Source organism: Lagenorhynchus albirostris, chromosome 3 (assembly GCF_949774975.1).
Source record: "Lagenorhynchus albirostris chromosome 3, mLagAlb1.1, whole genome shotgun sequence".
NCBI lineage: Eukaryota > Metazoa > Chordata > Mammalia > Artiodactyla > Delphinidae > Lagenorhynchus > Lagenorhynchus albirostris.
Genome location: NC_083097.1, coordinates 111,354,618 through 111,366,740, shown reverse-complemented (window position 1 = coordinate 111,366,740; position 12,123 = coordinate 111,354,618). Strand labels below are relative to the sequence as shown.

Genomic DNA, 12,123 nt, shown 5'->3' with positions numbered 1-12,123 from the left:
GTAGGTAGTAAATGGTTTGCTTTTTGTGTATTTAAATGTTTCTCTTCACTTAATATTAAAAGTTAAGTTTACGTATGGTTGTTCAGTTGGAAAAGACTTGCAGGCAGTTCATGTCCTAGCTCACTGGAGGCTGCGACATAACAATAAGGTTCTGGTAGACTCTGTTCTAATTGTCTTCTAATCTTTTTTCTTTCCTCCTTGTGTTCCCTTTTTACTTACTTTCCCAGTTAGAATTAACTATATTCACATGTAGTCTTAATGTGTTCTCTTCATGTTTACTGTGAGCTCTTCTGGCTCAGATTATTACTTGACAGTAGTTTGCTTTTACTTCAACTCTTATTTGTCCCAAATCTACCTTTATAATAAAGTTTCATGTGCTGTCTCACATAAATCCCCATTTGTTGTCTGTACCAGAGATAGCAAACTACAGCCTGTGTGTGGGTGAAATCTAGCCTACAACCTGTTTTTGCAGTCTGTGAGTTAAAAATGGTTTTTATATTTTTAAAGGATTGTTAAAAAATAGACACACAAAGAGTGTATTTGACCAAAAAGCCTAAAATATTTACTCTGGCTCTTCACAGAAAAAGATTGCAAACCCTTCGACTACTTCTGAATCCCTGATTCCCTTTACTCAGGAAGTAAGCTTGTTTTTCCATTTGTTCTGGTTTTAGTGGGGAAGGTAGCAGCATTCACTCCTAGCTGGAGTGTCTCTTTTCTGCTATTTCCCAATGGTCAACTCTTGCCAAAAGTTTAACTACCTCAAGTATATCCCTCGCAATATCATAACAAACAAATCTTTCCTAAAAGTTCAGGATTGTTAGCATATGCTCTATTTAGTTTGGAAAGGAAGTATCAGCTTATAGGAAGCGGGAGCCTATTATTATTAGCTTTTGATCTATAACCCCCAAGAATTGTTACAATTACAGGACTAAATATCATCACTACCCATATTTAAAGGATACTGGGATCTTTCTGAATATGTAAGATTGAGTGGACAGACAATATAGTAGTTTAAAATTTTGTTCTCTTCTTGACTTTCTGTAGACCTTGGCCCTTGTCTTTAAACAAACAAAAGTTCCTGATAATCTGAAACTCTCATGTTTAATAGAAATCTGATAGCTCATCCAAGAGAAAATAGGCAATTTGTGGACATTATATACCCAAATAAATCATAGGCATATTAAGAGGCCCTTCAAACTGGCTGTAACACTTTCCTACCCTTTTCCCTCTTCCCTGTTATATTCTATTTCTTTAATATGTCTACCAAGAGTTTTCCAGGTTCTCACCTTGTCCAAGGAAAGTGAGTGGCCCTTTCCCATTATCCATAATAGCAAACCTGTCTTCAAAGACACACTCTCTCCTGTCTGCCCTCTCATTTCCCAGTTATTCTGAGCTAATGCTGTAGCATGAAGTCAAACTGAGGCTGGAGTCCTGCCTCTGCCTCTTAGTGCCTACCTCGTCTTGGGTAAGTTGGAAATTGTAGCTACCTGCAGTGTGGTGCTCTTGGTGGTGAAGACTCCTCTGTGACAGTCCTTTGGCTTCTCAGCTTTTCATTGATTCTCTGGGTCACTTGTGATCGAAAGTAAACCAGCCACCTTCTGAATGTTAGCTTATTACTTTCTCCCTAACATTGTCACGGATTAAGGATGTGTGCTCTCAGTTTCTAATAATTCTTAACCTCTTTCGAGGTGCTGTTATATTTTATTAGCTCACCTTCATAAATCTACTTTTAATATACAAAGTAGGTATTGCTTTACAGTTTTTATATTTTTCCAAAGATTCACAGGCATCCTTTTAGGTTACAGATCCCTGAAGTGGCATTATAGCTGTGATTTATTCTACAACTGTTTGAACACATCAGCTGCTGGAATTGATCAAGCAAGATCTATATTGTAATTTGGTAGACTGCTAGGACTGCAGCTCTGTAACATGGTGCCATGGTAATTCTGAGCTTAGTCTGGAACTAGCTGGAGAAGGAGGAGAGTAGCAGTGAGTCGCTATAGGCACATGACTCAGGGCAGGCAGATACTCCAAACCACGTGATTTTTTTTTTTTTTTTTTTCTGGCTGCGTTGGGTCTTCGTTGCATTGTGCGGGCTTTCTCTGGTTGCAGCTTGCGGGGGCTACTCCTTGTTGTGGTGCGTGGGCTTCTCCTTGTGGTGGCTTCTCTTGTTGCGGAGCATGGGCTCTAGGCACGCGGGCTTCAGTAGTTGTGGCGCGCGGGCTTAGTAGTTGTGGTGCATGGGCTTAGTTGCTCCACGGCATGTGGGATCTTCCCGGACCAGGGATTGAACCCGTTTCCTCTGCACTGGCAGGCGGATTCTTATCCACTGTGCCACCGGGGAAGTCCTGCCCAGGCTCTTAATACGGCAGTTTGAACAGGGAGACAAAGTGGTTTCACCAGGGAAAGAGAGCAGCAGACCCTTTGATCTGAGCACAGCCTTTACCTTATCCACATCCATCAGAATCTCATCTTTCAAAGCTTAACTTTTGGTTGCTACCAGTTCCATTTGAAGATGTTTCTGATTATTTTTATAAAGCTCAGTATACATTGAAATGGGAAGGTACCAAATAAATGTTCTCCTATGAGTTGCTTATGCTTTAAAAAGGTGATAATCTTCAATTGTCTGGATTTGTATGAAAACCAGGAGGGAATAAGGGAGAAGATTGCAAGTAAAGGGTAAGCATATGAAATGGTTAAATCCCTGAAGTGTAGCTCCTGGCTTCTTTGTAGGAAGTATAAGACATGGTTGCCTTCTTAGGAGATTTTGGTGTAGCTTAGGAGGCAGAGATAAATACTGCTGGGAGGAAATGAATAATAAAAATGTTCTGAGACAGAACATTAGTGAGCGAATTGGGGCTGCAGAGCTGGAAGGGTCTAGGAAAGGTTCTATGAAGAACTTGGTTTCAAAGGTCAAGTTGGATTTGGTTGGGGTGGAGGGATGCCAAGGTGAGGGAGAAAGCAGTGTGCTCAGTCTGGAACTAGTAGCAGAAGTTGGGTGTCATTAGGCCTGCTAGAGAATATAGTCTGGAAAGAGATATTAAAGCTGGATTGGTGAAAGAATTTTGGTGACATTGTAGGAAGAGTATTCATCAGACTCATGTTAGGCAGTGCAGTTCTTGAGTGAACCAGAATGTTTTTATTATTATTAAAGTATTCTGAATATTGAGGACTTTACAACTAGAGTCTTGATGCCTTTTTCTTGGTTACTATTGTTAAAAGTCACTAACTTCAAAAAACAGAATGAGTAAGAACTGTATGTGTACACAAGATGAAGAATGATGTAAGTTTATAACATGTCCCTTAGCCCAAGATTTAGCCATTTGAACACCTAAGCAGGTAGGCTGAATGCTACCCTTCCTGTTGAGTTGTCAGTGGATATCAGCATTGTTGGTGGCATAACGGTGTTGGTGAAGGGGCTCTTGTTTGAGCGATTTCCAGTGTGGGACTTCTTTTGAGTGACAGTTTAACTTATGGATAACATACTTGCTTCCTTGCAGTATTTTGCACTGTTGGCTATATCTGGTCTGTGTGCCAATACTGAGAGGCATTTTGTAGGAGGAATATAGTTGCTCACAACAATACCTGCTTCCATGTCTCTAGTTCTCATGACCTTCTGACACTGCTGAACCTGACATGTTGAGGAGTCATTTGCTCAACTTATTAACCTGCTATATGCCGGCCTCTTCTTTCACTCTGAGGATCAGCCTATTCCATAAAAGTACTCTCACCTTCAGAACCTTCCACCTGTATATGTTGCAAATTGGTATTTTTCCTTTGAGTGCTGAATGTGCCACTTCACATCCTCTAACTTTTACCTGCTTCAGATGCTTTGCAGATATTTCTGTCATAGGAGGCTTATAGGAAGGGTGGGGATACAGAAGAAACTCAGATATATATATATATTCAAGAGGAGTTTTCACTGTGTGTGTGGGGGGGGGGGCTAGAACCTAATTTCTACTCCTCCATTCCCCCCCCCGCCCCGCCATTGACTGCACATGCCTGAAAGAACAAGACTTCAGATAAAGGAATGTGAGAACACCTGAATAAAAAAGGAACATCTGGTCCAGAGCCCCGGGTGAACTTTAAAGAAGTGTCAGCCTGAACTAGTAACTATCTCCCTTATAATTCATAGCTGCTGAAATATCCCTTACTTTAGGTTGCTAGTGACCTAACTCATGGGGACTGCTAGGGATAGGATAGTTCCTACCCCTACCCTAGGACAGAATTATGCCCTTTCCAGTTAACTCTTTGTCCAGTCCCATAACTGTTCTTACCAACTTCAAAATGTCTCTTGATCTAAGGTGGGCTTTTATTCGAGGGAATTGACTATGGGAATATCCCCACCTATATTCTCTGTTGTAAAACTCCCTGCTGTACTCCCTGAGTACATTCAGTTATAGCTCCTCTCAGACCCCCACTGCCCAGTGTGGACAAGCAGACCAGTACAGACTTTGGGAGCCTGAGTTAAAAAGAAGCCCATGGTGATTTGAGATCTGAAACAGAAGGTGATCGCAGTAGTTGGGATTGGGGGAGTTGACACAACCTAGGAACCAGGTTCTGCTTTGGTTGCCAGCTCTGTTTCAAGGACCCTTGGTGAACTCTTAAACTCTCAAGAGACCTGAGAAACAGGCATGCTAAAGCAGCTTTTCTAACCTCATAGAAAAGCCAACTCTGCTTTAATATAATGAATTAGTTTTTGGTCTCAAATCTTATAGGCCTGGCAAGTCTGTGTTACCCTTGTTCCTTCAACGCTGTTTTTTTTTCCCCCCCATAGAAATGCATGCAGGAACTGATTCCTTTCTTATTCTTTGGAACAATGTAAAGAACCATTCTGCTTCACTGCACATGTGGCCTTCCTAGCCAGGCTTATGGTACACTGAATAGAGCTGGCCAGCTTCTGGGCCATCCAGAATGTAGTTACAGTTCAGAAGAGAGTCTAGCCACAGAGCTTCCTGTAAAGGGGGAAACACCCTCAAATTGGGAGACCTGGGAATGCGCTGCTAGCTTGTTGGGCTGAGCCCTCACCATGTCTTCTGACTTGAGGGCAGGGGGAGCAGCCGTAACAGGGGAGGGATCAAGATCTGTATTTCAAGCAAATCTGCCAGTTGTCTAGGAATGTGTAAGGGAGGTTGGGATGTCTTGTCTTATGTCTCAGAAAACAGCATGTTTTTGGCTGGAAATGAGGTGGGACTGCTGTGGTATTTGAAGTTGAATTTGGGGCTACACTCTCAAGTCACCCCATGCCCTCACAGGAATGTGCTGGTATGATCTAGGAAGATTTGAGTTTCCTCTCTGAAGTCAGTTTCTTTTAAAAGGCTGGTTTGATTTTAACAAAGTTGCCAAAGCCCCCCTCTTTACCCTCACATACACAAAGAGTGCATTGTTCATGTACCCCCTGTGCTGTAAATAAGACACCAGATCAGATGCAGCAACCCAGTCTTGCATAAGCCTTGGTTAAAATGTTTTTTGAAACAACTAGGCCAGTAGCCAGAGCGGAATTCTTTAAATGGGACAGATGTCAAGAGAATGGCTGGTCTCCTCTAGCACCCTTGCAGAAAAAGGCAAGTCTAGGATTACAACTTTCAGTGGCCTACTTTAAATAGACACTACTCTGGAAGATGACTTTCTTTATATTTTTAAACATAAAATCCAAAAAACTAACTCTGTTAAGTGAAAATTACAATACATTATGGTGACCCAGCAGCTGGCTGTTGTAATACTTCTTGCCCACCATTTGTACCTAATGGTTGACTGACCTTTTGAGGTGGCTTTGTGACACCTTTTATATTCGTGATGGGTCTCAAGAAGTTTATACTTAAACATGATGGAAACTGCTGTGGAAAAAGATTGTAGATTTATCAGTCTTCAGTTTTGTATAAGAATATGACTACCTCAAGAAATATTTCATGTACCTTACAGTCTTTGGGAGGAAAGGGTGCTCTTAAAATACCCATCTTTTGGATTTTATGATGATACCAGGTTATAAAAGATTCCTGTGTGTTCATGTTTTCCTCAAAATAGGCTATGTACTTCTGTCTTTTCTCTCTGCCTTCAGAGGAAAATGGAGCCCAGTGATGATACGTGCCTATCTCTGGTTGGGTTTTCTTAGGGGCTGTGGCGGCAGTTTCCAGTCCATTCTCATATGAGCAGTGGGGTAGGTTGGCCCGTGCCTGCATCAGGGGTGAGCTCAGAGGACTGGGGGGTTAAGATCAAGGCTTGCAATGGGAACTTCTACCTAGCATGAGCCCCGCTCTCTGGGTTGGAGCAGGGCCCAAGCCCCTTAAGGAGAGATGACAAGTCAATCCCTGGCTTGTGTAGGTTCAACGTCTTGAGAACATGTGTACCATAATAGAGAATAAACTTTGTGGCTGTGGAAAAGAAAAGGAAAGAGTGTTATACTCTGTCACTGAAACAGCTTATTCCTCAGAGTCAAGCTTTGAAAAAGAAACCCAGTAAAAAGTATCTTTATTCTCATATCAGAAAAGTTTTTCTGTAATATGCATTAACAATACAAAAATATTTTGAATACTACAGTGGTCCTTTTTTCTCTCAAGACTTCTTGCAACACTACACCAGAACATACGATCTTTGGATTCTGAGAAGCCAGTGGCTAAAGTAGGAACTAAAGGCTTTTGTTGAGGGTGTGTGTGGGTACGGGGGTATAGCCCTTTCTCTTTGGACTCAGGCTATGTACAGTGAAGAGGAGGCAAAAAACCCAACTAAGTTAAATTAAAGATTTGTTTTTTAAGGCTCAGGGTTGAAGCTTGGCTCAGAAATGGGTTAAAGTAGGCTGTGGTGCAAACCCGATGTCCACCACTAGAGGTTTTCTGGGCTCCTTGCTTTGGTTGTAATAGTCTTTCTTCCTGCAGCCCCATAGGGAAACTGAAGCTGGCCTACTTTCACGCTGGAAGATAGACACTGGTTGTCCTGAGGTTTGGCTTGCCCTCTTACAACTGTCTGAGAGCTGGCTAGAATGGTGTGGATAGGCTGGAACTGGATCTGTGAAAAAGGCTCTCAAGAGCAGGTAGGGATGCACACTGGATTTTGAGCCATGACTTACTTGAACTGTTGACTGCAGCCACTAGTGACTGAGGCATTTGGTATCAGGGCTTCTTAGGTGGTTGAGTTCCTTAGGAAACATTTCTGAGTAATTTGAACTAGAGCCACATACCCTCACCACCCACACTTGCCTTTAAGGTGGTGTCAGGTTATTCCTGTTGGCTAGGGTGATAGGCCTAAATTTAACCTATTCCATTCACTCCTCCTCTTGTAAGCTCCAAAGAACGTGGCAAGAAGCTTCCTTTGGTCCAGCTTACAGATAGCAGCTGGTTTTCTGTAAACAGGGCTTCTCCAGGCCCTTAAGAGAGAAACACTGTTGTCTTAAGCTTTGTGGTTGTGACCATGCTTACATATTGTTTGGTAAGCCAGCTTGTTCTTGGTCCATGAAGTATCTCGTATGGGGAGGGTGTGGCAGTGGTGGGGTTGGGTGGGGGAAGTAGGGAAAGCAGTTGGGCTCAGTCCAGTCCATCTATGACCTATAGCAGAAAAGCAAGGGAGGCAGGGAGGGGCATCTGGCTAGCAAGACAGATGGTAAAAAGAATAGATCCAGTCTGCCATAGGCATGAGGGGATGCCCTTAATCAAATGACACAACGCAGATCTAATTCCCACCACTTGGAGCAGTTTGAATTGATGGCCCCATGTTCAGGCAGAAGATGTGCAGCCTCTGAAATCTCCAGGGCCTGGACTCTGAGAGGGAGCCAACAGGGCCCCTGGCCGGTTTCCACGTGCTTTGGGGCTCTGTCGTCTCCTCTCAGAGGGTGGGCCCCTGGAGGAAGCCATGTGTCCTGTGCATGCTAGGCTGCCTGTCTCTGAGATTCCTGTTGCTGTACCTGTGTACTCTGCAGGTTGCTGTGAGGAGCCTGAGGGGGCCCAGGGGGCTGGGAGGCTGAGAGTGGCCGAGAGACCTGGTGATGTAGGCGCCGGTTCCGCAGGGCTAGCAAGCAGTTCTGTGGGGAAGTGGGGCAGCAGGAGGTACGAGGGTGAGTCCTGGGGAGCTGGGGACCCGGGGCAGCCTAGAGCACTGTCATCGGAAGGAACGGGGCTGGGGCAGCGGCCTTCTCCGGGTAAGTACCGAATGCATTTCTTTTTCCTCCTAGGAATAGTGAAGAGAGTTATCTGTAAACAGAGGGTGAATTCATAGTCATACTCCACAACCAAAAAATGCTGTCCTTGCATAGGCCTAGCTCCCCATGACTTAGGTGATATGTCTGTGCCTTCATGCTTAGCGCTACAACTGCTGAGCCTGGCCCAGACCTAGGGACAGGTGCAGCTCCCAGCAGAACCACAAGGTGGCACAGGGACCTTTTGTAGCTTGGCCTGTGGGCTGCCTGCTATCTTCCAGGGCAGCTATCTCCTAGTCCAGGCTGTTGAGGCTCTGCTTCACATTTGTGGGACTCAGATCTGATTAAGGAAGCGGCGGGGGGGTGGGGGGGCTGCAATGGGCTTGTGGCTTCTAGGGCTGAGCAATCCAAATGCTCAGAGCTAGGCTAGGGGCAGAGAAGGGAAAGAATTGGACAGTGACTTGTCTACCATCTTATTCTCTGGACAACACTTTGTTTCTGAGTAGCGTGGAATGGATGGAATAGGGCCTCCTCTGAGAACAGGGTTGCCTGCCATCATGTGTACACACACACACATACTTATTTCCCCCAAATTCCTCTTTGCCCTTGGACAGGGAGTATGGTGGGCACTCATAGGGGCTGGACAAGTATTCCCTAGAGTCAGTGAACTTACTGCCTGGAGCAGCCTGAGCCTTGGCTCTAGCAGGCCTGGCCTGAACCTCAACTAGGCAACTTTAGCCATTTGGTAGGTATACTTTCTTTTCCCATACACAAATACTTCTCTGTTGTATGGTGAAACATACAGGTTTAATGCCACAGGGTCTGAGTATGGCTACCAGGGGTACCTCTGTTCATCTCCCTACCTCTCTGAGCCCGCTGGTCTCAGCAGGTACGTGATATAAGTCACATGGCCACTGGGCATTTAGGTTATTCAGGTTTTTCTCTACTACAGTCACTTCGTTATTCTTAGGGCTCGGTATGGTACAGCAGGGATCCCAACTGGAAGAAGTGAGGGAGCTGGTGGACCATGATGACTTTGAGGCCTGGGAACAGGGGCTCAGGCCATTTAAATGCTGTGTGTGTGATTTGTCTGCTGAGGACCTGCTAGGCCTGATAAGCACCAGACCAACATTACCAGGGAACCCTGGGCACCAGGTACCAGAAATACCTTCTAAGTCTGCCTTTCCTTTCCTCCTAGAGCATTGTCTCTCCTCCTTCCTCTTAGACCCAAGTAGTCTTCCCCACGAGCTGTTGTGTTCACTCCCATTCTTAGGAGGCATGGGCTCCCCAGTCTGCGGGTATGTTGGGGGCTAGGGGCCAGAGGAGGGCAGCAGGCCCAGCAGAACATGTGCAGAGAGTAAGGGAAGCAGCTTGAAGCAAAGGGAGGACAGTGGTGGGGACAAACCCACCTGCACGGACCACACCAATCCGTCTGCTGGTTGAGGCCAAAGCGAGCACGGCATTTCTTAGGCGAGCCAGGGTCTGCTCACAGCCATGCCAGAGGGGCAGAGCAGGGCAGAGGGCGAGCAGGCAGGCAGCAGGGCAGAGCAGGGCCCAGAAAGAAGAGGTAACATCAGTGTTAGCCAGTCACAGATACCCCACAGTCCCTACAGGCAAGGGCTTCTCCACGGCACAGCCAGCCCTAGTGGGAGCCCCAGGGCCCAAAGCCAAGGTATCAGGAAAGGGTGGCACCCAGCTGGCAGTGTAAAGGCAGTGGGAAGAACGGTGGGGGTGGGGAGGGAGGGGACCCTATCAGACTGGCTCCTCTCTGTGGCTTGTGGGGCCCCTTGCAGCAAGGGAGCTCAGAGAAGAACCTGGGGGGCCCGTGGGGATCAAGCCTCTTCTGCCTTAGGGCCCCACCCCCACCCCGCCAACTCCCTGCCCATTTTATCCAGTTTTTCTTCATCTTTGCCAGTGTGCAACCTGCCTGACCCATATCCCCTGCGGCTGTAGCTTAAGCCTATGCTACATACTTTTCCAGAAGGAAAGTAAAGCCCATTCTTCAACCTTAGAAAAAGGACTGAGGACTCTCCCGTGCCCCAGTCCTAGCTTCCAGCTTCCCTGTGTGGGGCAGCACAGCTGAGAAAGTCGCTCGTGGATGCGGAGTGTGAAGTATCAGAGTTGGGACAGGAATTCACCCAGAGGAAGACTTGAGGCAGGGTGCGGCCTCCCGAGTCCTCTATACAGAGCACTTTGCGCCTCCGTGAGAACTGGGGGTGGGGCGATAGAGAAATTGCTAGGCACCAGCCAACAGGCTGTGTGACTGCTGGGCTCAAGCATGGGGCCTGGCTCAGCCTTCACCCAGACAGCCTGCTGCTCACCTCCGCAGAGCTAACCAGGATGCAGTATTTGGGTTTAGTCTTGAATCAAACAGTTCCTCACTAGCTTCTCTGGCAGAGGCTGGCCACTAGCAGGGCTTGCAAGGGTGTGTGTGTGGTGGGTCACAAAGCACTGCTCTAAGAATTGGCTTCTGCAGGTCTTCCCTGGGACTTAGTGTAGCTGTTCCTCCTGTGGGGGGTTGACTTGTGAGATGCAGGCCTCGTTTCCAGAGGGCCCAGGCCCTAAAGGTTCATGGCTCAGTACTCTGCCCCTCTCTTGGGCCAGAGCAGGGCCGCTCGTGAGCTGGGGACCCGAGAGGAGCCTCCACTGCTGCTGAGGGAAGGCCTCACCTGTGTTGGATTCTTGGTGCTTTTCCCGTGACCGCCTCTTCTTCTTCCCCTGCAGGGAGCAAAGTGGAGGATGCTCAGAGGATGCTGGGAGGTGGACACTGTAACCCCAGTGAGCGAGTGGTTGGGACACCTGCAGCCTGCTGCCTAGTCTGGCTGCCGCTGGGATTCCAGGTCCACAGTTCCCTCTGACTTGGGGGCCCTGGTGTTTCTTGATTGCACTTTTTGCTAGGTTACCACGGAGCAGTTGGGGCCTCCTCCCTTTCCCACACTGGTCTCCTTTCTGAATGCAGGAGGTGACTTCCGGGCCCCTTCCTCCGCTTGTGCTGATGTAGCCCAGTCAAGTACTGGACAACAGCCCTGGGTGGAAGTACATCCTGGGGAGAATGAGCCTGCCTTTAGGGGCAGCTCCCCTCATCTGATCCTCTTCTGAGCTAGCCATAGGAGGCCTTGGACCCTCTATTCTACCACCTCCCCTCCTCCTCTGTGCCTTCAGGACAGTAGTCCCAACTTCCCTGGTGAGACTGTGGCCTGGCATCTTGAAGGTTCCCCTACTGCGTGTTGGCCACTCACGTAGTTGTCCCGCGCCGACCAGCCTGGATAGAGCTGCATGTGCAGCTGCCTCTCCTTGCGGGCCAGCTCATAATACTTGGCTTGCTCTTCCCGGGACAGTGCGTGCCACTGCAGAGGGGAAGGGGAGCAGATGGAGGTGCATCAGGGAGTCAGCAGGCTGCACCGGGGTGAAGGTAGTCAGGGCCCACCCCTACCAGCCCACCTGCCCCGTGGCCTCACCCTACGGCCCAGGATCTGGTTGATGGCAGCGCTCTCCTTGAGTGTGCATTCTGCAATGACCTTTGCTCTCATCTCCTTCATGTACAGCATGAAGGCGTTGAGAGGCTTCTTGATGGTTGGCTTCTTGGCTTCCTTCTCTGCCTTGGATTCTGCCTGCGTCTTCCTGAAGGACACATAAACAGATCACTCAGGGGCCCCCACGGTGTCCTGATGCTACCACTCTCCTCTAGTGTGTCCAGTGTATGTGTAAGTGCCTGGATACTAGGGTTTTTTAAATGGGATCTTTTTTTTAGCTGCCCCAAAGTAGGTGAGCAGAGCTAAGTAACTTATAGTTCCTTATAGGAATTTTGCAGCTAAGTAAGGAGAGCCCCTCCCCTCTTGGCTCAAACTAAATCCACCCACTCCCTTCCTGCTTCTGAGGATCAAAAAACTGGTCAGTGGCAATTGCCAAAGGACGGCTTGGCCAGAGGCCTCCTGGCAGTCCCTGGAGCTTCCAGGCAGCAGGCTTGGGCCTGGGGGGAGGAATGTGTATCTTGAGGT

At 47.5% G+C, this 12,123-nt stretch overlaps 1 protein-coding gene across 14 annotated transcripts in view; it reads right to left on the bottom strand.

Annotated features, from left to right (window-relative positions):
- Window positions 1-6,457: 6,457 nt before the first annotated feature.
- TCF7 (transcription factor 7) overlaps window positions 6,458-12,123 on the bottom strand; it is a 32,533-nt gene continuing 26,867 nt past the window's right edge. For 6 of the 14 annotated variants that reach the window (XM_060143589.1, XM_060143592.1, XM_060143590.1 and 3 more), the window contains 5 exons: window positions 11,584-11,746; window positions 11,365-11,472; window positions 10,795-10,843; window positions 9,535-9,607; window positions 6,458-8,157 (listed from right to left, as the gene is read on the bottom strand). In XM_060143589.1, coding sequence (XP_059999572.1) covers window positions 7,707-8,157; window positions 9,535-9,607; window positions 10,795-10,843; window positions 11,365-11,472; window positions 11,584-11,746 — 844 coding nt within the window. In that variant the 3' untranslated portion in view covers window positions 6,458-7,706. Of the gene's footprint in view, window positions 8,181-8,502; window positions 9,608-10,794; window positions 10,844-11,364; window positions 11,473-11,583; window positions 11,747-12,123 lie in introns of those variants that run through there. The other 8 variants (XM_060143596.1, XM_060143600.1, XM_060143598.1 and 5 more) reach the window with 4 other exon arrangements.